The sequence below is a fragment of the Podarcis pityusensis genome (genome assembly GCF_964106645.2).
Source record: "Podarcis pityusensis genome assembly, chromosome: 10".
Lineage (NCBI taxonomy): Eukaryota > Metazoa > Chordata > Lepidosauria > Squamata > Lacertidae > Podarcis > Podarcis pityusensis.
In genome coordinates, this window is record NC_138035.1 from 6,523,910 (window position 1) to 6,551,901 (window position 27,992).

At 45.6% G+C, this 27,992-nt stretch overlaps 1 protein-coding gene across 1 annotated transcript; it reads right to left on the reverse strand.

The window, feature by feature from the left end:
* ZC3HC1 (zinc finger C3HC-type containing 1) lies at nucleotides 1–26,984 on the reverse strand. The gene is made up of 10 exons (XM_081023058.1): nucleotides 26,812–26,984; nucleotides 24,902–25,013; nucleotides 23,750–23,900; nucleotides 21,249–21,332; nucleotides 15,483–15,610; nucleotides 10,842–10,996; nucleotides 9,340–9,583; nucleotides 7,472–7,687; nucleotides 6,967–7,161; nucleotides 1–773 (listed from the first exon to the last, which is right to left on the reverse strand). Exons 1-10 carry the CDS (start codon nucleotides 26,964–26,966, stop codon nucleotides 705–707), a joined length of 1,509 nt encoding a protein of 502 aa, XP_080879184.1. The 5' UTR covers nucleotides 26,967–26,984; the 3' UTR covers nucleotides 1–704.
* Nucleotides 26,985–27,992: the final 1,008 nt, after the last annotated feature.

Here is a 27,992-nt window from a genome sequence, read left to right on the forward strand (position 1 = left end):
GACAGCAAAATGTTTTATTAATGTCAAGTTCTCCAGACCTCAGCCTGGGTACAAAACTCAACACGAGAGCCACATTGACGTTGCAAACTTAAATTGGTTTTAAAGTCATTTAAATAGCATGGCTCCCCCCCCAAAAAAAGATGGCAGGAAGTTGTAGTTTTTGTGCAGGGGCTGAGAATGGTTGGTCGGATAGCCCTAGGCCCCTTGCAGAACTACAGCTCCCAGGATCCCTTGCAGCAGGAGGGCAGTGAGCCTCAACTGCAAAACCAATTGAATTCTGTAGCTGAGACGTACCCAAATCTGCCACATCAAAGTGGGCCATCTCACCCATCTTCTCTCAGTTCAATTCAAGCCAGGGGCACATCAGGGAAATTCAGCTCCATCTAAGATGGAGAATCGCCCAGGGAGTTGGGAACCAGTGCAAAGGATTCAGGAAACCATCATGTAAACCCTAAGAAGGCATAGGAAAAAATGGCTCCCCGTGGCTGCAATTGACGTGTCTTCTTCCCATTGTTAGCCGGTTGCTGCCCTTGAGGATTACTCCGGCTTACAAGTTTGGAGAGAAGGCAAGTTTTCCCGGGACAGCCTTGCCACCAGTGCAAATAATAAGTCTTTTTCCATTGATAACAAACAGAGAGAGAGAGAATTCCATCCATTATGCTTAGCGGGTTCCTTTCCACAATGCTGTCAAAGGCCGGAAGTTCTCAGGAGGAACAGGGAGCTTCCCATTGCCGGAAGATCTGGAACACCTTGCGGGATTTCACAGAGAGGTTCTGTAGAGGAAGGAGAGACAAACTTAAGCATTCACATGAGCGCAGGCAAAAACGTGTAGTGTTATCTCTGGAGGCAGCAATGTGAGGCTGCAGCAAAAATGGCCAATGATCAAATCTGATCAAATCTGCAGATGACACCAAACTGGGAGGGGTGGCTAACACCCCAGAGGACAGGATCACACTTCAAAACGACCTTGACAGATTAGAGAACTGGGCCAAAACAAACAAGATGAATTTTAACAGGGAGAAATGTAAAGTATTGCACTTGGGCAAAAAAAATGAGAGGCACAAATACAAGATGGGGGACACCTGGCTTGAGAGCAGTACATATGAAAAGGATATAGGAGTCTTGGTTGACCACAAACTTGACATGAGCCAACAGTGTGACGCGGCAGCTAAAAAAGCCAATGCAATTCTGGGCTGCATCAATAGGAGTATAGCATCTAGATCAAGGGAAGTAATAGTGCCACGGTATTCTGCTCTGGTCAGACCTCACCTGGAGTACTGTGTCCAGTTCTGGGCACCACAGTTCAAGAAGGACATTGACAAACTGGAACGTGTCCAGAGGAGGGCAACCAAAATGGTCAAAGGCCTGGAAACGATGCCTTATGAGGAACGGCTAAGAGAGCTGGGCATGTTTAGCCTGGAGAAGAGGAGGTTAAGGGGTGATATGATAGCCATGTTCAAATATATAAAAGGATGTCACATAGAGGAGGGAGAAAGGTTGTTTTCTGCTGCTCCAGAGAAGAGGACACGGAGCAATGGATCCAAACTACAAGAAAGAAGATTCCACCTAAACATTAGGAAGAACTTCCTGACAGCAAGAGCTGTTCGACAGTGGAATTTGCTGCCCAGGAGTGTGGTGGAGTCTCCTTCTTTGGAGGTCTTTAAGCAGAGGCTTGACAACCATATGTCAGGAGTGCTCTGATGGTGTTTCCTGCTTGGCAGGGGGTTGGACTCGATGGCCCTTGTGGTCTCTTCCAACTCTATGATTCTGTGATTCTATGATTCTAATTTCAGGCTGCGTTACTAGTAGTTTCCACAGGTGGAATTTGCCTGAACAAACCCTGTCAGCAAAAGCCCTGGAGCAATGAGGCTTTCCCTTACCCCCCAAATTAGATCTTGGGGGTGTGTGTCAGGAGAACCCCCAAAATGGTGAGCAGGGGGCGTTTAGGGGAATCGTTCCATCTCGCAAGCAGAAACTATAGCTCCCGGCAGTCTCAACCAGCACAGCTGGGAGTTGTAGTCCAAAACTCAGGTTGGCGGATGCTCTTGTAGACAACTTTGAATGGGTTCAGAAGATGATAATAAATATTGGCAGGGGCGTGGGGAACAACTCAAAGGAGGGAAGGATGTAGGAACGGACTACAGTGTTACCTCGAGTTACATACGCTTCAGGTTACAGACTCCGCTAACCCAGAAATAGTGCTTCAGGTTAAGAACTTTGCTTCAGGATGAGAACAGAAATTGTGCTCCGGCAGCGCAGCAGCAGCAGGAGGCCCCATTAGCTAAAGTAGAGCTTCAGGTTAAGAACAGTTTCTGGTTAAGTACGGACCTCCGGAACGAATTAAATACTTAACCCGAGGTACCACTGTACAATAATTCATCAAATTTTAAAAACTTCCCTAAACAGGGCTGCCTTCAGGTGTCTTATAGAAGTCAGATACAGTGGTACCTTGGGTTACAGACGCTTCAGGTTACAGACCCTTCAGATTACAGACTCCGCTAACCCAGAAATAGTACCTCGGGTTAAGAACTTTGCTTCAGGATGAGAACAGAAATCGTGCTCTGGCGGTGCTGCGGCAGCAGGAGGCCCCATTAGATAAAGTGGTGCTTCAGGTTAAGAACAGTTTCAGGTTAAGAACGGACCTCCGGAACGAATTAAGTACTTAACCCGAGGTACCACTGTACATTTTACCGGAAGGCTGAGGTGTGTTGGGGACGGATGGACACATGAAACCTTCCTCAAATCCCTGCAGAAAGAACAGGGCAAAGACTTTGTTCTCTGCCGCCCCACAGGGCAAAGGACCAGATCTCACGGGCTGAAGTTCCAGGAGGACAGATTCTGGGTGAACACCGAGAGAAACTCAATGGTCAGAGCAGTTCCACAATGGAACCAGTCCGCTGGGTTTCTCAAAGAGGTGGATACTGACCTCTCCTGAGGTTGATGGGGCTCTACAGGGGTGGAAAAGGTTATGAGGGGCAGTGCATAAATTTAATTTGGAACGATGGGCATCAGAAATCAAAGGCATGGGCATGAAGCTCATTGGGTGGCCTTGGGCCAGTCCCTGCCTCTCGGCCTAACCTACCCCACAGGGTGGTTGTGGGGATTAAATGAAGAGGCGGAGAAGCGTTCACGCCACTTTGAGCTCCTTGGAGGAAAAGGCGGGATGTAAATGCCGCAATTAATTTACTAATAAAATGAATGTACAGAGTGCACTACCCAAACCTCTGTATGTAAGAAGCTGTTTTCAGAGAACGGTATTCCTTTTTCTTCTTTTTTGACATTTTATGATTCCTAGTAATGATGGATAAACGCTGATCATATACAGTGGTACCTCTGGTTGCGAACAGGATCCATTCCGGAGCCCCGTTCGTAACATGAGCAGAACACAACCCGCACCTGCGCGCGTCGTGATTTGCCGCTTCTACGCATGCGCCTGATGTCATTTTGAGCGTCTGCGCATGCGCGAGCGGTGAAACCCGAAAGTAACACTTTCCAGTACTTCCGGGTCGCCGCAGGACGCAACCTGAAAAGATTTAACCTGAAGCAAACATAACAAGAGGTATAATAATAATAATAATAATAATAATAATAATAATAATAATTTTTATTTATATCCCGCCCTCCCCAGCCAAAGCCGGGCTCAGGGCGGCTAACAACAATCAAATAATCAAACAATCAAATAATTCAACATTCTAAAAACATTTCATTATAAAAATTAATTAAAATCAAATTAATGGCAACCGTTAAGCAAAGTTCTGTGCAGGTTGCCAGAGGAGGGAGTCAGGCTGGGCCCTGACCAAAGGCCTGGTGGAACAACTCTGTCTTGCAGGCCTTGCGGAAAGATGTCAGGTCCCGCAGGGCCCTAGTCTCCTGTGACAGAGCGTTCCACGCTGGTATGACGCTGGTATGACTGTACCAGCTCTTGATTTTATTTCATTTGCATTCCTATGCATTCTAGCTAGGGGGCGAGGACAACGTTATAAGCTCATCCGGGATCAGTGAACTTCCCCAATGTTTGGGGAACCCCAGCAAAGGGAGGGAAACATCCTGTCTCCTTTTGGATGACATCAAGCAGAGAAATGGGAGGGGGTGCCTTTTAGGGCTGCTTTGGATTCCTTGCATCAAGTTGAGAGTTAGACAGGATCTCCGAAAAGATCCACCAGGGCCTTTTGTAAGCTATTCAGACACATGTGCCTTACACTGGGATTGGGCACACCAGCTAGTGCTAGCAAGGGCTTCTGGGAGTTGTAGTCCAACAGCTCCAAAGGCCCCCAGGTTGGAGGAAGGATGGGACCTCCAACAGCCACAAATGTACTTCATAAGAAGAGTTGATGGACTACATGGAATTGGCGGAAATGACTGGCAGAATCCGAGACCAGGGAGAAGAGTCGGTGGAAGAAGATTGGAAAAAGTTTAAAGACTATTTACAGAGATATTGTAAAATTAATGAATGTTAGAAAAATGTTGGAATGAAGTCATAGGCTTCAGTCGAAATGTTATAAGGAATTAAGCATAAATGGATTAACAGAGAATTAAAGGGAAAAATAAGGTTAAAATGTGTTAAGATAACTATAGGATGGAAAGCAGAGGAAGATGGAAAGGAATTGCTGAAACAACCAAATAGAAGTGGAATACAAAAAGGGAGGTGTGAGGAGGTCGTGGAAATAAGGGAATGAAAGATTGAAATTATGTGATGTGTTTTAAATTGTTTTTGTTTTGTTTTCTTAGTTTAAATTGTTTTTGTTAGTTTAGTGTTAGGTATTGTTTTTGTATTGTATTGTATTGTATTGTATTGTTTATTTTCTTTTTCTATGTATGTTCAAATTGTTGGAAAGTAATAAATATAATTATTTTAAAAAAGAGCCTGCTAAATCCGGCTAATAATAATAATAATAATAATAATAATAATTTATTATTTATACCCCGCTCATCTGGCTGGGTTTCCCCAGCCACTCTGGGCGGCTTCCAGCAGAATATTACCTCTCCTTACCTCTCTCACCCTGACCTTGCCACTGTGATCCACGCGACGGTCACCTCCAGACTTGATTATTGTAACTCACTCAACGTGGGGCTGCCCTTGAGACTGACCCAGAAACTCCAGCGGGTGCAGAATGCCGCGGTGAGACTCCTTACGGGGTCCTCGCCGCAGGATCACATTCACCCGCTGCTATACCAGCTGCACTGGCTCCCGGTGGAGTACAGGGCCAGGTTTAAGGTGCTGGTTTTGACCTTTAAAGCCCTATGCAACCTAGGACCCTCGTACCTACGGGACCGCCTCTCCTGGTATGTCCCATGGAGGACCTTAAGCTCCACAAATAAAAACATCTTGGAGGTCCCGGGCCACAGGGAGGTTAGGCTGGCCTCAACCAGAGCCAGGGCTTTTTCATGGCCCCGATCTGGTGGAACGCTCTGTCACAAGAGACTAGGGCCCTGCGGTACTTGACATCTTTCCGCAGGCCCTGCAAGACAGAGCTGTTCCACCAGGCCTTTGGCCAAGGCACAGTCTGACCCTCTCCTTCGGTAATCCTCATAGAACTCTAGCCCAATGGTTGCCATTAATTTGATTCAGAATTGATTTTAGAATGGATTTCAATTAACTGACTGTGATTTTATGCAAACTGTGCTATTTTTACTGTTGTTAGCCGCTCTGAGCCCAGCTTTGGCTGGGGAGGGCAGGATATAAATAAAATATTATCATTATTATTATTATTATTTAAAAAATACAATGATTCATCCAGTATTAAAAGCGTCCCTAAACAGTTTGACCAAACTGCGGGAGGCAGTGGAAGACAGCAGTGCCTGGTGTGCTCTGGTCCAGGGGGTCACGAAGAGTCGGACACGACTAAACAACAACAAACAGGGCTGCGGACCATCTAGTCCAGCACCCTGTTCTCACAGGAGCCAACGAGATACCTTTAGTGGGAAACCCCACAGAACCCTCTCCCCTCCTGTGGCTTCCACCAACTCGTTTTCAGAAGAACCGAATGGCCACCAATGGCCTGCCGCTCGATAGCCCTCTCCCCTTCCACGAATTTGTTGAATCCTCTTTTAAAGCCATCTAGGCTTCACCAGTGAAGTTAGCAAAAAGGTATCATACTCATGATAATAAATACAGGAAGTGTAAAGAAAAAGAAGGAACCTTTCACCACGTGTGGTGGACTTGCCCCAAGGTAAAAGACTTCTGGGAAAGGATTTATAATGAACTGAAAAAAGTGTTGAAAAACACATTTATTAAAAATCCAGAAGCCTTTTTACTTGGTATAGTGGGGGGTGAAATCCCCAAAAAGGATGTTACTTTTTTTGGTATGCCACAACAGCTGCGAGAATATTGCTAGCAAAGAATTGGAAGAAACAAGATTTACCAGCTATAGAAGAACAGCAGATGAAGATGATGGATTATATGGAACTTGCCGAACTGACTGGGAGACTCCAAGACCAGAGAGAAGAGACAGTGGAAGAAGATTGGAAGAAGTTTAAGGAATATTTGAAAAAATATGTTAATATTTAAATCTTGGAATAGCTTTGGAAGTGGATATAGGCTGTAGGGTTAGAAGTAGTAGATCGTGTACTTTAAAATAGTATTATTTGTAAGTGATAAAATGTGAAGTTATTTTAAGTGTGATAAAAAAAGATGGTTAGAAACTATGATATATGTAAACTGCTAAAGATGAAGTAAAATGAAAATCAGATAGGTGGGACTTGGGGAAGCCCACTTAATGGTTAGAAAAATAAGGATATGACAAGAATTTGTGTGTATTGTTTTTTTTCTGTTTGTGTTCTTTATTTGTGTTATAAAATGAATAATTGGGGGGGGGGAATAAATAAATAAAGCCATCTAGGTTTGTGCCCACCCCTGCCTCCTGTGTTAGGGAGTTCCACAGGCTAACCACACGCTGTGCGAAAAAGGGCTTTCCTTGTTCTGTACAGCGCCTAGCATGCCACGGGCACTGGGCGGCAGGTTCTCACCTCTGACTCCACATCCACAGGCCGGTCGGACAGCCTAGAAGCCAAGAGGGCCTTCAGGGTGACCTGCCAGCCGAGGTCTTCCTTCTCCTCCTGTTGGGTCCCTCCAGAGCTCACAGGATCCTTCATCACGTTGACCCACGGGCACCAGTCGCGGTGCTGGGAAATGGGGTCAAAGAAGCTCCGGATAGATGAATCCTGAGAGAGACAGAGGAGTTGGGAATTTATTATTATTTTTTATATATACATTTTTATTAATTTTTTAACATATCAGTTCCAACAGTCATACAACATATCTTCACATCTTATACAATATTTTTTACTTCCGTCAACACTGTAGTCCAGCCCCCCACAAGGTCTGAGGGTCAGTGGACCGGCCCCCTGCTGAAAAAGTTTGCTGACCCCTGTTCTAGTTTATGTTTTCTCCTTCCTAAAATCTTCTGTCTCTTTGAAGGGTTGGCTTATTATTCTTCCTCCTCCTTCTCCATTCCCCCTGCCAAGCACTCACCGAGCTGCTTGTGGAGCACAGTCGTGCCCGCTTGGTCCTCCGGTGAGGGCTGCAGGAGACCTCTGCCCCCAGGCTGCCATCGCTTTGCCCCATGCTGCGGGTGACGGGACGGCTGCGGGTGGTGGGGCTCGCTGCTTCTGCCTCGGCTCGTTCGCTGGAGCTGGAGCTGTCCCAGCTGCGCATGCGGCTGATCACGGGGGACGGGCTCTTCTCGTGCTGTGAAAGGGAAGGAGGGATTAGCTGGGTGTGCCCTCCCCCTGCATTAAAGCAAGGAGTGGGACTCAGAAGGGGTCCCAGAGGGGCAGGAACTATTCTCCCTCCATCCCACTCCTACACAGAGGCAGTGAATAACAGAGAGAGATGAAGACAGAGACAATGAAGACAGAGATGAAGACAGAGACAACGAAGACAGAGACAACAGACGAAGACCAAGTTAAAAAAGACAAAGGGTCAGTAGATTTGCAGTAAGGGAAATGAAAAGATGAGAGCAGTAGAAATAAGCCCATACTACCAGAATATTCCCACCTTGCCTAATTTATATGGATCACAGATTTCCTTTATGGGTTACTTTAGCATGCAGCATTCTTTTGTTAAAGGTAGCGGACTCTCCTTCATTGGAGGTATTTAAACAGAGGCCAGATGGCCATCTGTTAGGAATTTTTCAGCTGTGCTTCTTGCATGGCAGCGGGTTCAACTGGACAACCCTTGTACAGCGGTACCTTGGTTTGTGTACGTCTTGGTTTGCATTCGTTTTGGATTACAAACACGTCAAACCCGGAAGTGCGTGTCCCAGTTTGCAACCTTTTTTTTTTAATTACAACCCATTTTTGGGGGGGTTACAAACAACTTTTTTTGGAGGTCCCATTGGCGAAAGCATGCCTTGGGTTACAATCTGTTTTGGTTTACAAATGGACCTCCAGAACGGATTATGGTTGTAAAGCAAGGTACCACTGTAGTGCCTTCCAACTCTATGATAGGGGAAACATACCCTTACGATACGATAATCTTTATTGTCATTGTCCCATATAGAACAACGAAATTGAAAAAATCTACATCAGACATTCGAAACCCAACAAGCCTGCTGTCCCAGCTATCCCAGCCTGGTTAGCCCCCTAAAAACTCTAATACCCCATAATTAATACAATATACTCCCATAGAAACTACCTTACACTGCGTTTAAAACCAAAATCACATTTGAATAGAAACTGTTTCTCAGGCGGCTAGTCCTAGTCTTTATAACCCTGGACCTTCTTCCAGACGGCAGAAGCTGAAAGAGATCATTTCCGGGGTGCGCACTATCCTGCGCTATCTTTCTTATGGCATCTTAGGTAAAGGTAAAGGGACCCCTGACCATTAGGTCCAGTCGTGACCAACTCTGCGGTTGCGGCACTCATCTTGGTTTATTGGCCGAGGGAGCCGGCGTACAGCTTCCGGGTCATGTGGCCAGCACGACTAAGCCACTTCTGGCGAACTACAGCAGCACACGGAAACGCCGTTTACCTTCCCGCCGGAGCGGTACCTATTTATCTACTTGCACTTTGTGCTTTTGAACTGCTAGGTTGGCAGGAGCTGGGACCGAGCAACGGGAGCTCACCCCGTCGCGGGGATTCGAACCGCCGACCTTCTGATCGGCAAGCCCTAGGCTCTGTGGTTTAACCCACAGCGCCACCAGCGTCCCTTATTACACTCTAAAAGTCTCAGGAGGAGATCCAGAAAATCTAAACAGAGCCCAAGAAGGCAAATAAAGATTTTTGCGGGTGGTTCAAATGCAAGCAGGGCAGGGATCTGAAAGAGGAGCCCCTGCCCCAATGTGAAAGGAAGCCCCTTCCAGCTTAGACCTGTAACTTGCCCCCCCCCACAAGACTGACCTGTTCAAAGCCCAGAGGGAAGCTCGTGTCCCGGCTACGGGTCATCATCCGTCGTGGGGACGTGGGCACCGCGGGGACTCTGTCCGTGCGCCCGTCCGAAAAAGGGAGAGGAGTGCTGGTGAGGCTGGAGGGAGGCTCCATCTCAGGGATGGCCGACTCGATCTGGTGGAAACCCCACAGACCCACCTTCCTCATGCAGCGACAGCAGGTGATCAAGGGGAGATGGACGGATCCAGAGGAAGGGCTGAGGGAGGACACAAAAATCAATACCAAAAATTAAAATCAGGGGATAAAGGAAATGTGATCCATACCAATACATCAGCTTAGCCCTATCTGCAAAGCCTTGGGGCTTCCAAGCCCCTCCAGGCTCACCTTTCCCAAGCTAGCGCCCTCCAGATGTTTGGAAGCACAGCAACATCTGGAGAGCCACAGGTTCTCCATCCCTGCGACAGATGGTGATGACAAGGGCAGCTGCAGGACAACTTGCCTAGTACAGAAGGAGCAGGGGTCACGGGACTGGAACGTGGGAATGTCTGAATGTGCCTGACATCTTTCAAAAAAAATTCAGAGAACGGAGACTATTCAAAGAATATATAAGGTTATATTGTAATAATGATGTTATCCTAGCAGGACTGAATGGTACTTGCATATAATAAACAAATGGAATAAATATACAGGAAAAGTTATAAAACAAACTGTGCGATAAAATTAAGACAAGAGGAAAAGTACAACAAGAATGATTGGAGGTTTCTTTCAGAAGACTTTACAGTGGTACCTCGGGTTACATACGCTTCAGGTTACAGACTCCACTAACCCAGAAATAGTACCTCCGGTTAAGAACTTTGCTTCAGGATGAGAACAGAAATTCTGCTCCGGCGGCGCAGCAGCAGCAGGAGGCCCCATTAGCTAAAGTGGTGCTTCAGGTTAAGAACAGTTTCAGGTTAAGAACAGACCTCCAGAACGAATTAAGTACTTAACCCGAGGTACCACTGTATTAGAAAAGACAGGATGTTATAACCAATATTCATTTTTTATTGTTAACTCTTTTTTGCTTTTTATTTTTATTTCCTTTATCTTCTTTCTATTATATTTTTGTGTTTAATTTTGATGTAACTATTTGTAATATATATGTAAGATGATATTTTAAGTTAATAAAGACGAATTTTTTTAAAAAGACATCTTTCGATTGGGTATGTTTAGCCTGCAGAAGAGAAGACTCCGAGATGGTATGATAGCCATCTTCATATATGTGAAGGGCTGTCACGTGAAAGGTGGAGCAAGCTTGCTTTCTGCTGGATTCAAATTACAAGACAGTAGATTCCGACTAAACACCAGGGAGAACCTTCTGGTGGTAAGAGCTGTTTGGAATGGCCCTTCATCGGAGGTTTTAAAACAGATTTTAGGCATTTCTTTAGCTGTGCTTCCTGCACTGCAGGCGGTCGGGTTAGTTGACTCTCTCGGTCCCCTTCCAATTCTACAATTCCATGATTCTGTCTACATACCTACTAGTCCATCCACAGAGGGCCAAGATGCAGGCTGGGACATGGACCTGAAGGTCTGAGGCACGTTTGACTGGCGTCTTCTCACTCTCTGTTTTGCAGTCGGCTTCCTCCTCGATCAGCTGCAGGATGTGGCTGATCTTCTCTTCAGTCAATCCCTAGGAAGCCAAAGGAACCACGTCAACACACTCCCTACAGGCAGATGCCTGCCTTCTCCGTTTGGCTACCTAGAAAACTTGGGATTCTGTACCTGAAAAGCTCCCATTCTTCCCTGAGGCGTTCCCAAAGTAAAGGATTGAACTCTGATTAATAAGAATACACACAGAGGCTTGAACCAGCAAGACTCTGGGAAGCGTGCGTATGATAATCTCTCTCTGTCTGTGTCTCTCTACCCCTCGGCCCAGGTCGTTTTATTCACAAAAGAACTTTTTACAGAGTGTTCGTAAGAACCAATCAGATTTCTTCTGAGCATTTCCACAAACCCCACGTGGGGAAAAGTTAAACTGCCAAAACTAATTAAGCACACATATTTCTGGGGTAAACAAAGAACAGAACTACAAAGGAGAGCATTTGGCAACCCCGGAGGTGATAAACAAGCAATATACATGATAAGAAGGATGGCTAGGAGGACAGCGATCTATCACCTTCATATGAGATCTGTTTCCTGGCCCTAAGATTAACATCCTGGGATTAACATATCAGAAAGGCTACTTCAAAGAAACTTGCCCACTACCTTTATGGCCCAGGAGCCTGCCTGGCGAAGCAACTGGGCTGTGTACGTGACTGGTGAAGAAAGAGAAATGGAACAGGGATGCAGAGGTGTAGATTGATCAAGAATCATATCAAAATAGTTTAAACCCAGTCAACGCAATGCTTTCATTGCTGACACAGATGGCTTACTCTATATTTGTTTTAATTCCTCATAGCAATCCCACCTGATCACTACACATCCCAAAGTGAACTGGGGAGCAGAGATCTCTCCAGTTTCATGCAGGAGCTCCAGAAAGGAAGGAAGAAAAATGCCAACAGGCATTCATGGAAAAGAGGTTGGGTCAGAGAGACTTCACTCTCCCTTAGTCCCCAGTGGCAGCCTCTCTCCCCCCCCAGGTGGAAAATCCAAGGCTGGGAGAACAAAGAGTTGGACCTGGTAGAAGGCAGCTTTCAATGTTCCATGAGATTTTTTTTTTTTAAATGATATTTATTAAGAATTTTAAAATTACAAGAAAAAAAAAACAAGAAAAAGAAAAAGAAAAAACAAAAGAAAAACAAACCACAATCAAACAGTACAAATTAATAAAAATCAAAATCCAAAAAATAACACAACACAATCAAAAGACAAAAATAAGCCACAAACTTTTTAAAAACAAATCCAATATTCTCAAATCCTTAACTGTCATTACAGTGGTGCCTCGCAAGACAAAATTAATTCGTTCCGTGAATTTTTTCGTCTAGCGAATTTTTCGTCTTGCGAAGCACGAAATCCCATAGGAATGCATTGAAAATCAATTAATGGGTTCCTATGGTCAAAAAAAGTCCAAACAAAGCCAAATTTGGTACAACAAGAGTTTATTAAGTGCTCTTTAAAGTCACACATACTGTAAAGAGCATTTCAAAATTCAAACCCAGAATTTTTTTTAAAAAACAGCAGAGTTGCCCAATGGTCACAGAAAATCATAAAAATGCAGAAAAAAAACACAAGCTTCCAGATTCTTGCAAACCCCTCCCCAACTGTTCCCCCAGCCACCCAGCACACAGAAATTCAAATCCAGAATTTTTTTTTAAAAACAGCAGAGTCGCCCAATGGTCACAGAAAATCATAAAAATGCAGAAAAAAACACACAAGCTTCCAGATTCTTGCAAACCCCTCCCCAACTGTTCCCCCAGCCACCCAGCACACAGAAATTCAAATCCAGAATTTTTTTTAAAAAACAGCAGAGTGCCCCAATGGTCACAGAAAATCATAAAAATGCAGGAAAAAAACACACAAGCTTCCACATTCTTGCAAACCCCTCCCCAACACCAAGTCCTTGAATTCCAAACACCCCAACCCAAAATCCAAAACCCCCCAAAAAAGTTTTAAAAGCTTAACTTACCAAATGGCTGCAAAAGAAGTTTTGGAAAAGCTTCAAAAATCACCAAAGTCTTTAAAAACCTCAAAAAAGGCTACTATGTACACTGCGTTCTATGAGTTGCTCCTCGAAGTCAAGTCTTAACACTGTATTAACGGTGTTAAGAAAAAGGAAACAAACTTGCAAGACGTTTTCGTCTTGCGAAGCAAGCCCATAGGGAAATTCGTCTTGCGAAGCAGCTCAAAAAACGGAAAACCCTTTCGTCTAGCGAGTTTTCTGTCTTGCGAGGCATTCGTCTTGCGGGGCACCACTGTACCTTCTTTCTCTGACCTCCTCACTCCTCCCTTTTTTGTATCCTAGTTGTTAATTGTCACAGCAAATCCTTTCCATTTTTCATAATATTCTGTCATTACATTACTTTAATCTATTTTAATCTTATTTTACTATAATAGACCTTAACACTTAAAACTTAGATCTTATTTATACCAATTTCTCATAACCATAATATTCTTACATAATTCTTTAAACATTTTTACTAAAGCCAAATAGTTTCATTCCAGCATTTTTCTAACATTCATCAATTTTATACAACAATCCTAATGGGAAAAAAAAAAATTTCCCCTTCCAATCTTCATGCAGCGTCTCTTCCTCCTGGTCTCGGGTTTTGTCAGTCCTTTCTACCCCATCAATCTAGCGCATTAACCTGGTAATCTTATGTCCGAGGCCAATGTTCCATGAGATTTTGAGAGCTTGGGTGGCACCCGACAAACACCCAAGTGCAAAGTTTTCCATTCGGACATGGAACTCGCCTGCAACTTGCACTCTTCCCAAATCTGCTACAGAGGGTTAGACGACCCCCCAGATTTAGTAGGTGTGCAAGTTTCATTGCATAGGTGGAAATCCTTGCATAAATGGAATGTGTTGCTTTGCACTACGTTGGATATAACCCCTTCAGCCTAGGGATGGGAAAGTAGCAGCCCTGTAGTTCCGCCTCTCTGCTTTCAAGTAAGTGAAGGGAAATATAAGCCAGGAAGGTTTCACTGCAAGCAATTACAACAGGATCCAGAAAACAACAGCAACAAATCAATGTGGGGATCTCTGATAATCTAAGCTCACCCTCCACCTCTTTGGGAGGGACGAGGAATTGAGAATTTGGGTTCCCTCCATCAGGACTCGCTCCCACAGCCCTGCCTGGCCCCAGCTGACTTGGCAATGAATCACAGGAAGCCCCATTTGCCTTTGGCTCCCAGTACGTTTCCAAGCACAATTCAAAGTGTTGGTGTTGACCTTGAAAGCCCTAAATGGCCTCGGCCCAGTATACCTGAAGGAGCGTCTCCACCCCCATCGTTCTGCCCGGACACTGAGGTCCAGCGCCGAGGGCCTTCTGGCGGTTCCCTCGCTGCGAGAAGCCAAATTACAGGGAACCAGGCAGAGGGCCTTCTCGGCAGTCGCGCCCGCCCTGTGGAACGCCCTCCCATCAGATGTCAAAGAGAAAAACAACTACCATACTTTTAGAAGACATCTGAAGGCAGCCCTGTTCAGGGAAGCTTTTAATGTTTAATAGGTTTTAGTATTTTAATATTCTGTTAGAAGCCGCCCAGAGTGGCTGGGGAAACCTAGCCAGATGGGCGGGGTATAAATAATGAATTATTATTATTATTATTATTATTCCCCAACCTGCTGCCTCCCAGATGTTGCGGACCACCAACTCCCAGCAGCCCCGTACAGCATCACCAGTGAACGTGTGCCAGCAGGGCAGTGGCGGACCTTGGTGCCTCAAATTTCAGTGGCGCCCTGTGAGATGGCAAAATCTGGTGCCCCCTCACCAAATGAGTTACGCTCCCCTATAGACATCACCTTGCCAACAAAGGTCTGTATAGTAAAAGCTATGGTTTTCCCAGTAGTGATGTATGGAAGTGAGAGCTGGACCATAAAGAAGGCTGATCGCCGAAGAATGGATGCTTTTGAATTCTGGTGCTGGGAGAGACTCTTGAGAGTCCCATGGACTATAAGAAGAGCAAACCGATCCATTCTGAAGGAAATCAGCCCTGAGTGCTCACTGGAAGGACAGATCCTGAAGCTGAGGCTCCAAGACTTTGGCTACCTCATGAGAAGAGAAGACTCCCTGGAAAAGACCCCGATGTTGGGAAAGATGGAAGGCGCAAGGAGAAGGGGACGACAGAGGACAAGATGGTGGGACAGTGTTCTCGAAGAGACCAGCATGAGTTTGACCAAACTGCGGGAGGCAGTGGAAGACAGGAGTGCCTGGCGTGCTCTGGTCCAGGGGGTCACGAAGAGTCGGACACGACTAAACGACTAAACAACAACAACAATTCATGCTTCCTGGACTGAGCTCAGACATTCAAGGCATGGCTACATCTTGGCTCCTTTTTAAAACCCCGTCTGAGGGTTGCAAACTTGAATTTTGTTAGATCACCTCCAGCTGGTGAGTTATAGGTCAAGTGTCCCTCATTTAAAAATTCAGATTGATGCTTGAGTCCTTTACCCCATGGACTCTCCCCTCCGCTTGGCTCACTACCCCTGGCAGGGTTGCAGGCCGCTTGAGAACTCTTACCATGCTTTTGAGATCTTCTGATTTCAGAGTGGGCAGCTGAAGTTCTAACTGGCAGAGGCTCTGAAAGCGCTCCAGGAAGTCGCTGAAAAGCGCAAGGGGCTCGTCGACCAGCAAGACAGAAAAGCGATCTAATCAAAAGGCAGAAGAAACAGCAGTCTGAAGAACAGCTGGCCAACAAACAGTGGGGCAGGCAGAGCAGTCAACAAAAATGCTTGACAGTGGCGACTCATTTAATCAAGTTTCAGGTCAGACGCCACCCTTCTCCTCTCATGACTTCTTCCAGCATGCTCAAAAGCCATGGGGAAATCTTCTCTGGCCATTTCCCATTGGCTCCCTTTCAGGCTTTCAGTCATGCCACACATAAGGTAAAGGTAAAGGGACCCCTGACCATTAGGTCCAGTCGTGACCGACTCTGGGGTTGCAGCGCTCATCTCGCTTTATTGGCCAAGGGAGCCGGAGTACAGCTTCCGGGTCACGTGGCCAGTATGACGGAGCCGCTTCTGGCGAACCAGAGCAGCGCACGGAAATGCCGTTTACCTTCCCACCAGAGCAGTACCTATTTATCTACTTGCACTTTGACGTGCTTTTGAACTGCTAGGTGGACAGGAGCAGGGACCGAGCAACGGGAGCTCACCCCGTCGCGGGGATTCGAACCGCCGACCTTCTGATCGGCAAGTCCTAGGCTCTGTGGTTTAACCCACAGCGCCACCCGCGTCCCAGATGCCACACATACTTTCTCTTATATCTAGAATTCTCACAAGAGTGCCAGGTCCTGCAGGGAACACAATAATGTGTCCCAGTCACCTCTGCAAAATTAGCAATTGCCCTCAACTTGTGCAAGCAGAGGCATAGGTTCAAATTCAAATACTGGGCAGCAGCACGAACATCTATCTTTTGAGCAATTATCTGTAGCTTCAGTGACAGAGCTCCTGATCTGCACACAGAAGGGCTGAAGTTCATTCCTGGGCCTCTCGTATTTAAACATCTCAGGTAGCCGGGCTGGGAAAAACCTCTTTGCTTTTAGATTTTTGTTTGCTCATTGAAAGCGGAAAGTAGGTCCCACTCCTCCAGTGAAGTACTGATCATTCCCTGGACCCACCTGGTTATTCCAGTCATACAAAAACCAGAGGTTTCTACACACACACACACACGATATACGATACGATATACAATATACGATATCTTTATTGTCATTGTCCCATGAGGAACAATGAAATTGAAAAACTACGTAAAACTACTACAAAACTCCATAAAACATTCAAACCCCCCTAAAAACTCTGAAACCCCATTTTAAAATACACTATACTATAGAGACCCCTTATGCTGCGTTTAGAACCAGAATTGCATTTGCGTAGAAACTGTTTCTCAGGCAGCTAGTCCTAGTCTTTATAACCCTGGACCTTCTTCCAGAAGGCAGAAGCTGAAAGAGATAATTTCCAGGGTGCGCACTATCCTGCGCTATCTCTGCAGCTTTCTTATGACACCTGGAAGCGTAGATTTGATCCAAGGTGGGAAGAGTGCACCCAGTTATTCACTCTGCAGTCTTCACAACCCTGGACAGCATTGTTTTTCCCCTGACCGTGCAGCTCCCAAACCACACACACAGACCATAAGTTAATACACACTCATCAATACAATGGTAAAATGCCATCAACAGGTCCTTTGAGAGATTATTTTTCCGGAGGATTCTCAGGAAATATAACCTCTGCTGTGCTCTCTTCATCAGGTCTTTGCTGTTTTCTCCCCAGGTTAGGGCATCTCTCAACTCCATTGCCAGGAATCAAAACACCGAGACCTGTTCCATGCACTTCCCCTCAATAATAAGTGGCTGAATGTTCAATTTACATTTCCTAAAGTCCACAATGATCTCTTTTGTTTTCTTTAAGTTAAGGAGTAAGTTGTTTTTCCTGCACCACTCCTACACACACACACACACACACCTTACCTTCCAAGGACTTCCGGGGTGGCGCCATCGGCAATGGCGGACTCCCTCTGAACTGGAGGGACCAGCTCCGCGTGAAACGGGTCTTTTCCGCTACGGCGAAGCGGGGACCCTTCTGGAAATCACAGGCGGATGAAGCCTGTGACCGTGGGACTCGGCGGGCACCCTTAGCGCCCCCCCCAACCCACAAAGGAACCCACTAACGGGCTCCGAAGCGAAGAGGGGGAAGTGGCACGGTGCTGTGAGTCAATCGCTTTTTCTGCGGATTGAAGCTGCATAGCTGTTGCCGGAGAGCGCTGCCTTTTTCCTGGGACAATTTGGCATCTAAAATAACCACCCGTGAGTACTGGAACATTGAACATTTGGACTTTAAATAAGAACTGGCGAAATAGAAAGGAATTTGGACTTAAAAATTTACCTTAATTTGGTACTGAAACGGGAAGGTCTAAACAGGAAGTCAGCCTTCCGTTTCCTTGTAGCCACAATAAAGCAAAGACAACGTAAACTAGAGCTTTAAAAATCACTTTCAAAGGATTGGCTTTCATCATTTAAAATCGCTGAACCCCCCTTCGGCAGCAGGAGAAGAAGGGGGATCTTTTTTGGGCTGTTTAAACCTGCAGAAGTGAGTTTAAAGCAAAGTAATTTTCCACCGTCCTGATCCTGGAGCGGGGTGTCAGAATTGACGTTTGAAGCTCATTGACCAGAAACAAATGTCTTTGACAGATAGTTAAAAGAAGAGAAACATAGTGATTCCATTGTTTCCTTTCGCATTTTAAAAAGAACAAATATGGACAAAATACCTTAAAAAAGAAACTTTGTTGCTATTGTTTTTAAAAGAAAGAACAACCAGAAGATTTCCCCCTAGAGGGGGACTGTGAAATTGTAACTAATTCCTGGGAGCTTGCAGCTGCCACAGATTACAACCGTGGGAAAGGATTTGTGACCTTGCAGGACAATGTCTTCAGAAGCACTGTTGGGTGCTCTCTGCAAAATAAATGCCCTATTGGATCAGTTAAGCCAGAAGACGGATTTCATGACTAATGCGGCCAGAACCTTTGAACAGGTAGTGGGAAATTATATGGAGCCCACCCAGGAATCAAAACAGGAGTGTGCCATGACATAACCGCTGAGAGAAGAGGATGCTGTTGAATCTTGGGTGCCAGAGACGGAGGGAGCTGCGGCCCAGCAGGAACATAAATTTTTGGATTTGACAAATGAACTTGGAAAAAACCAGACTTGGAAATATAAAGTTTGGTTTGGTTTGGAAATGGGGGGTTGGACAGACCCCCCTATACAGGGAGATTTGGACTTTTCGAGTCTGGCAATGGGCTGTCAGATGTTTGGAGCTGTGGGGGCTCTCAATTTTGGAGGGAATCTGAAACATGTTTTTAAATACCACATGGAGTCTAGTCTGGACTATGGAAAAGGGGCTGATTTGTTGAAAAGGGTCAAAAATATTACCAAGCTGGAGTTCCCACGAATGAAAGGAAAATATGAAGAAGAGCTGCGGAAGGGACATGGAAGAGACTTGAGGGCCTCGGATATAAGATTACCTGGTTAATGTGCTAGATTAATAGGATAAAAAGGACTGACAAAACCCGGGACCAGGAGGAAGGGACGCTGGATGAAGATTGGATTGTTTATTTCTTTTTTTTATCATTAGGATTGTTCTATAAAATTGATGAATGCTAGAAAAATGTTGAAATGAAATTACTTGGCTCTTGTAAAAATGTCTAAAGAATTTGGTAAGAATGTTATGGTTAGGAGAAGTTGGTAAAAATAAGATTTAAGTTGTAAACTTTAAGGTTTTCTATAAGATAAGATGAAAATAGATTAAGGTAATGTAATGACAGAATACTATGAATTATGGAAAGGATTTGCTGCGATTATTATTAATCAGGATACAAGAAAAGGGAGGAGGAGGAGGTCAAAGAAAGAAGGTATTGAAAGTGGAGAATTTGAGAATGATGGTTTTATTTTTTATTTTTATTTTTCTGTCTTGTCTTTTTTATGTGTAATTTTTTTAAAAAAAATTTCAATAAATATCCTTTTTTTAAAAAAAACCTTACCTTCCAATTAGGCAAAATACACTTGAGGAAGGGGTGGAGCAAGGATGGGAGAGAGGTGTGGCTTGGGGAGAAGTCCCAAGGGCCAAATAGAGAGGCATAGAGGGCCACATTCTGCCACGAGGCCTGAGGTCCCCCACCCCTAAATTTATGCATGACTTTACACAGCCAGAAGAAATCACAAAGCGTGTGGTGGACTTCTGGGAGAAGATTTATAATGAACTGAAAAAAATGTTGAAATATACATTTGTTAAGAAACCAGAGGCCTTTCTTCTTGGAATAACAGGTTTGGAACTGCTCAAGAAAGATGTTAAATTATTTTTGTATGCCACAATGGCTGCTCGAATTTCACTAGCCAAAAATTGCAAAACACAAGAATTACCAACAGTGGAAGATTGGCAGATGAAGATGATGGGCTTTTCGGAGCTAGCTGACCTGACTGGAAGAATCCGCGACCAGAGAGAAGAGGAATATCAAGAAGATTGGAGGAAATGTAAGGACTATTTGAATAAATATTGCAATATAAAAAATTAGAAATTACTTGAAAGTACCAAATAGGCCTAGGATTAAATTAGGATCTAATTAAATAAATGGGACTTAGAACAGTAAGAAAAGTGAATAAATTTGATTACAACTGGAATATCGTTGTTTAATAATGATATTGGAAAGCTGTTACATTTAAATACAAGGAAACTCAGAAGGGAGGGAGTAGAGAAAGTCAATTAATATGTAAACAAGGTTGGGTTTTAAGGGATTAAGATTATTTTTCTTTTCTTTTTTTATGTTGTGATTCTGGTTATGTTTCTCTTGTAATGTACTGTACTGGTTTTTCCTTTGGTATGTTTTTTCTTTCTTTTCTGTTTTTGTTTTTTGTTAGGTTATAAGTGTTATAATTGTGGAAAAATTAATTTTAAAAAATTGGGGGGAAAAAAGAAATCACAAAGCGATCGACAAGGGCAATTGACAGGCAGCGGCTATTTTGCGTGTGTCCCAATTGTCACACAACTGCTGATGCACGGGTCCGTTTGGACCCAGAAGAGGGCAGAACAGGGGTGGGTTTATATGTGCCCCACCAATGCACACTGGGGCACAGGAACAGAACCCCAGCACAAAATGGTGTACAATAAAAGATCCTTTAAAACATTGCACGCTTGCACACACACACACACACACACACACACACACACACACACACACACTAAAGTGTTCATCCACAGAAATCACCCCAAAAGATAAAATAACCAAACTACCAGCTTAAGGGGACGCGGGAGCCGCTGTGGGTTAAACCACAGAGCCTAGGACTTGCCGATCAGAAGGTTGGCGGTTCGAATCCCTGTGACGGGGTGAGCTCCCGTTGCTCGGTCCCTGCTCCTGCCAACCTAGCAGTTCAAAAGCACGTCAAAGTGCAAGTAGATAAATAGGTACTGCTCCAGTGGGAAGGTAAACAGTGTTTCCGTGCTCTGCTCTGGCTCGCCAGAAGCGGCTTAGTCATGCTGGCCACATGACCCGGAAGCTGTACACCGGCTCCCTCAGCCAATAAAGCGAGATGAGCGCCACAACCCCAGAGTCGGCCACAACTGGACCTAATGGTCAGGGGTCCCTTTACCATTACCAGCTTAAGACAGAACACCAAAAAGCATTCACCCAAATGCAGACCATTATTGATGGCCTAAATGCCTGGGAGAATAAACACGTTTTCGCCTGTTGGCAGGATCTCGCTCCTTTTTCTCACCATCAGCAAAGCGTCTCACTGCTTACCTGGGCAGGGGCTGTCAGGCCAGAAGCAGAACTTCTCGTGAGCTGCTGACAAAGCCTTCCTCAGCTCCACGCACCTCTCTTTGTCTGGAAAGCAAACATACCTCCTGAATGCCCGGTCTCCCGAGGAAAGGAGCCACTTTGAAAAATCCTTTCAAATCGGTTAAGTGACAAAGGTCGGGGACAGAGGGTGGCGCTTGGGGGGGGGACTGTCATCGCGCCACACCTTGGTGTGTGGAGTGCCTCAGGGTGCGATACTCTCCCCGATGCTTTTCAACATCTTTATGCGCCCCCTCGCCCAGCTTGTCCAGAGTTTTGGGCTGGGCTGCCATCAATATGCTGATGACACCCAACTCTATCTGTTGATGGATGGCCATCCTGACTCGGCCCCAGACACACTGACCAGATGTTTGGAGGCTGTGGCTGGATGGTTACGTGGGAGCCGGTTGAAATTAAATCCTTTGAAGACAGAGGTCCTCTGGCTGGGTCAGGACGATATGGGATTGGGGGGGCAACTCCCATCTCTTGCGGGGGCCCAATTAGTGCCAGCACCGTCCGTTAAGAGTTTGGGTATAATCTTCGACACCTCCCTTTCCATGGAGGCGCAGATTGCAGCTACAACAAAGGCGGCATTTTTCCATCTCCGCCAAGCTAAGCAGTTGGCCCCTTATCTCTCTCGCCCTGACCTAGCCACTGTGATCCACGCAACGGTCACCTCCAGACTGGATTATTGTAACTCGCTCTACGTGGGGCTGCCCTTGAGACTGACCCAGAAACTCCAGCGGGTGCAGAATGCTGCAGCGAGACTCCTTACGAGGTCTTCGCTGCGAGATCACATTCACCCGGTGCTATACCAGCTGCACTGGCTCCCGGTGGAGTACAGGATCAGGTTCAAGGTGCTGGTTTTAACCTTTAAAGCCCTATACGGCCTAGGACCCTCGTACCTACGGGACCGCCTCTCCTGGTATGCCCCACAGAGGAACTTACGTCTTCAAATAAAAACATCCTGAAAGTCCCAGGCCACAGAGAGGTTAGGCTGGCCTCAACCAGAGCCAGGGCTTGTTCGGCTGCGGCTCCGATCTGGTGGAACGCTCTGTCACAAGAGACCAGGGCCCTGTGGGACTTGACATCTTTCCGCAGGGCCTGCAAGACAGAGCTGTTCCACCAGGCCTTTGGTCTGGACTCAGTCTGACCCCCTCCTTCTGTAATCCACATAGAACTTTAGCCTAACGGTTGCCATCAATTTGAGTTGAATTAATTTTATAATGAAATGATTTTAGAATGTTTTATCATTTTACTGTTGTTAGCCGCTCTGAACCCGGCTTCAGCTGGGGAGGGCGGGATATAAATAATTTCTTATTATCATTATTATTAAAGTAACCACGCCCATTCAATAGCTGTCCCGAACCTGACACCTCCCCAACTGTTTCAGACGGCAGCTCACATCAGGCAAACTCAAGTGTTTCGTTCAAATGCTTTTTATGCTGATAACCTGCTCTTACATGGGACTCTCTCTGAGGGGTCCATACTCACCGAGTGCCATCATTGCCACAACAGCAGGTGCTTCCAGACTAATCCCTTCCCTCCCCCTCCCCTTTTTATGAAGATTACCCGCTCTGGGATCCCACAGCTAATTCTCCCCTGGTCTCCTCGCTGGCCCAAATAGGACTAATTTAGCCAGCTAGCCCTGGTGATCATCTAATGTTTATTGGATGGATTTCCCCCCCCTAAATTGATTTTTGAATTCTGAATTTATTGTTATTCACGTTTTATACTGTATTTTATGCTCTTTTTTGTTGCATCAATTAAGTGTTTTAAATTTGTTGCTAGCCGCCCTGAGCCCGGTTTTCTGAACCGGGAAGGGCGGGGTATGAATAAAAATTTATTATTATTATTATTAATTGCTCGGGACAAACAGGAACTGGTGCACAGTGGTGGCTGGGAAGTCCTCTAATTCAAATCTTGCCCACATCATGAACTCACTAGGGACCCCAACTATCACCTAGCTGAAGCCATTCCAACAGGGCGGAGCAAAATGAGAGGCGCAGGGGTAAAGAAAATGCTATAAATCATGGACTGGGAACCTTTGGACTTCCAGATGTTGTTGCACTATAGCTCCAATCATCTCTGATCATTGAGCATGCTGTTTAAGACTGATGGGAGTTCTTAAACATAAGAAGAACACAATGGATCAGGTTGATGGTCCATCTAATCCAGCATAATGTTCTAAGAGCAGCCAATGAGATGCTGGTAGAAGACTTTTCATGCAGTTTCCAGCAACTGGTATTAAGAAGCATTCCAGTCCCTCATCATGGAAGCAATGTGTGCCCCTCCCCGGAATTCATTTCCTAATGTTCTCTAGCATTGAATTTGCCTTTTTTCACAGCTGTCCACATTCCACAGTTGCCCCAGAAAATCACAGATTGTGCAAATTGTTACATAGGGTTGCCTTTGGATTTTAACAGACTGGGCCCTGTCAGGATTTGAGGCTCTAAGGCACTTACACTTGCTGAAGTCGAAAGCCAGCTGTAGACTGGCACAGAGGTAGGCCTGGCAGCTGGCACACTTCAACATATCGCACTCGATATTGGTCCATCCATACTTGGCACAAATCAGAGGAGACAACTCGTGGGGTTTGCCTGCCCACTTGAGAGAGTGCTTGCGTTAAGGAGCTCAACTGCTTATGCTTAGGATAAAGGTTTCCTCTTCCGAGGGCCTACCATGGAATTTAAAACTTTGTCCAACTTTCCCAGCTGTCTAAAGCACCTCCAGGTCCCTTTCCTTCTGTGATGGAACCCCTATTTGGGGACTTCCCTGGCTTTTCTGGCCCACTAAGGACCAGTCTGGATAGTTGGCCTTGGTGAAGATTTGACGTTTTCTCCCAGCAAACAGTTTTTGATCTGGGCTTCCACTGAAATGAGGCTGCATTTTAAACAGTATTTTAATCTTGTTTTTAAGTTGTATTTTAATCAATTGTTTTTATACCTGATGTTAGCTGCCCTGAGCCCGGTCTTGGCTGGGGATAAAAAAAAAATAAAAAATAAATAAAATTGTCTGCAAGTCAGAAGAACCAATCTACATAAGCTATTTTTTTCAGGTGGGACCAATCCCAGTTCCATCTATGAGTATGAAATGCCAGAACTTCCCAATTAGAAGTACCGTATTTTTTGCTCTATAAGACTCACTTTTTCCCTCCTAAAAAGTAAGGGGAAATGTGTGTGCATCTTATGGAGCGAATGCAGGCTGCGCAGCTATCCCAGAAGCCAGAACAGCAAGAGGGATTGCTGCTTTCACTGCGCAGCGATCCCTCTTGCTGTTCTGGCTTCTGAGATTCAGAATATTTTTTTTCTTGTTTTCCTCCTCCAAAAACTAGGTGCGTCTTGTGGTCTGGTGCGTCTTATAGAGCGAAAAATACGGTATGTTTTCCAGCCTCTGCCTTTCTGAGCCCAATTCTCACCCTACTGCTGAACTGTCTTCTCACTTAGACCTTCACTCACCTGACCTACAGAACATGCCCAATTTTGACTTGTTATGAATCCCCACTATTTGGCAGTTTCCAAATTACAAAATGGGGAAATTCCCAGTGGCTGATATTGCTCTTGACTACTGGGGAGTTGCTCGATATAGTTGTCTCAGAAACAAGGGGAAAAGGATATGGTAAATGTTTCCACTCTGCTGAAGTAGGCTTCTTTACTGGTGGCCTCAAAAGGCAGCTCGTCAATCTGGGGAGATCCATTTGCTACTTCAGGGAAAGCAGACGAATCCTTTCTGAAATGTAGGGAAGAGGTAATAAAGTAAGACAATTTTCTGTTCATGGTAGCAGCAAGAACTGATTTCACTCCTGTCTTTCATCAGCTCAAATATGTCTCCACCCAGAGCAAAATAAAGCTTCGACAATTGAACAGTTGAAGACCAGCAATCTTGGCCCACTGAACCAATATACAGTGGTACCTTGGTTTACAACCATAATCCGTTCCGGAGGTCTGTTTGTAAACCAAAACAGATTGTAACCCAAGGCGCACTTTCGCCAATGAGGCCTCCCAAAAAAGTTTGTTCGTAATAATAATAAAAAAAGGGTTGTAATCCAAAAGAAGTTTGCAAACCTGGGCACGCACTTCCGGGTTTCACATGTTTGTTATCCAAAACGTGGGCAAACCAAGACGTATGCAAACCAAGGTACCACTGTACCTCAATGACAGTGCAAAGCACAGGATCAAATGTGTTAAAACCATTCAATCTTCACAGTCAGTACTCAGAATATCTTTCAGTTTCCATACAAACATACCAAATGGCACACGATTAACATGGTCATGCACAGGGGTTTTTTAAAAAATAAAAAACTATTCCCATTTATTTCCTCACACTTATGACAATAGTGTATATTAGCATGAGCAGAAGTCGGAAGCAGTTGGGAACTGAGGTAAGGTATCATTGTAGCAGCTTGTAACACTGCTTTTTACAGGCAGCTGCTGCTTTGGTGACAACTGCTGGAACAAGCATCCACGCCAGCACACCTGGCCTAGAAGGGAATGCTGCCCTCAGGCTGAAAAAGTTTCCCCACCCGATACAAACTAAAGCATTATCATCCACATGTTAAGTCCACAGCTGTCCTGGGAGCAGCAAACGGGGGACACCTGCCCTGCTCTGCGGGCCTCCCCTAAGCTAGCAGCTGGAAACAGAATAATGCCCAGGATGTTCCTGTTTTCCCTTTGATCAAGGGGGGTAGTTCTTCCCAGTGAAGTCCAGTGCTGAGGGCCTTCTGGCGGTTCCCTCACTGTGAGAAGCCAAGCTACAGGGAACCAGGAAGAGGGGCTTCTCGGTGGTGGCGCCTGTGGAACGCCCTCCCACCAGATGTCAAAGAGGACAACAACTACCAGACTTTTAGAAGACATCTGAAGCATAGCTGTCAACTTTCAGATTTGAAAATAAGGGATCAGCAGCCTCACCTGTCCCGGGAACAGTCTACGGGATATATAACAGTCCAGGATAGCAGCGGGAAGCAGTGGGAAACGGCGCTGGAATAAGGGAATTTCCCGCAAAAAAAGGGAAGGTTGACAGCTATGATCTGAAGGCAGCCTTGTTTAGGGAAGCTTTTAATGTTTAATAGGTTATTGTAGTTTAATATTCTGTTGGAAGCCGCCCAGAGTGGCTGGGGAAACCCAGCCAGATGGGCGGGGTATAAATAATAATAATAATAATAATAATAATAATAATAACAACAACAACAACAATAAAATATTCCCACAGGACGGTTCATCTTTAACCCCACCTCACAGAATTGTTGCAAGGATAAAAATGGGAAGGAAGAAGGAGAGAACCATGGAGGAAAGCAGGCAGGATGTATAAATGCATTGAACAAATCCAGGTTTCTATATCCTGTGCAATCCCGGACCCCTTCCTTCTCCTCAGCCCTGGGATCCCGCTTGCCCGTCGCCGTCTGGCCTGCAGCAGACCGAGGGGAAGGCGAGGTCCTCCGGCACGAAACCGCCTCGGATGCCGCGCAGGCCGTTTCTAGGTGCGGATGGGGCCGTCGGGCTTGGGCTGCTCCTCTCCGCTCCCCGCTCACCCTTCCGGGCTGCTTTCCTCCGGAGCGATCCCCTCATCGATCAGCTCCCGTATCTTCTGCGGCGTGATGGCCGGCGACTTCGTCTTGCCCCCCGAATCGCCATCCTCGTTCGTCGGGGCAGCAGCGGCAGCTGCCGTAGCGCTGGGCGCCGCCATCTTGGTCCCTCGCTATAAACCTTCCGCCGCGCCTCCTCAAGGTGGCAAAGCAAAGTTGGTTCCGGGGAAATTCGGTTCCGCGCCCATTGCTACCAGCAAGGCTGATCTCTCTCTCTCTCTCTCTCTATTTATGCTTTTCGGGTTTATATATTTCACTGGTTTTACAATCATTTTAACATTTCAAAAATTCGAACTTCCTTCCCCCTCTTTTCTGCTGTTCCTTAAATTTATTGTTAATATCTTCTGCATATCCAAATGAACTTAGCTTGTTCATTTATTCATCTACTTTAAATGTATACTCTTATAAAACTGCAGGTTATTACAATAATCCTGGTAATGTTTTTATCTGTTTACAATTACTCAATAAACCATTTCCATCCTTTTATAAAAAGATTGCTATCTTGAGTTCTCATTCTTCCGGGACATTTCGTCATTTCTGCATACTGTATTCCATAAGTTTTTGTATCCATACTTCCTTTGCTAACCCTAACCCTTTGCTGGGACTTCTGCACAAGTCTCGTCTCGAAGGGAGTGGAACGGCCAAGCAAACGGCAGCAATCACCTTCTCCCCTGGTTAGCAGCCACCCTCCGCCGAGAAAGTGCAGCAGGACAAACAAATGGGGTTTAATAATAATAATAATAATAAATGGGGGCACAGGTGGCGCTGTGGGTTAAACCACAGAGCCTAGGGCTTGCTGATCAGAAGGTCGGTGGTTTGAATCCCCGCGACGGGGTGAGCTCCCGTTGTTTGGTCCCTGCTCCTGCAAACCCAGCAGTTCGAAAGCACTTCAAAGTGCAAGTAGATAAATAGGTACCGCTCTGGCGGGAAGGTAAACGGCGTTTCCGTGCGCTGCTCTGGTTCGCCAGAAGCGGCTCAGTCCTGCTGGCCACATGACCCGGAAGCTGTACGCCGGCTCCCTCGGCCAATAAAGCGAGATGAGCGCCGCAACCCCAGAGTCGGCCACGACTGGACCTAATGGACAGGGGTCCCTTTACCTTTAGTAATAAAAATATTTTCTTTATATC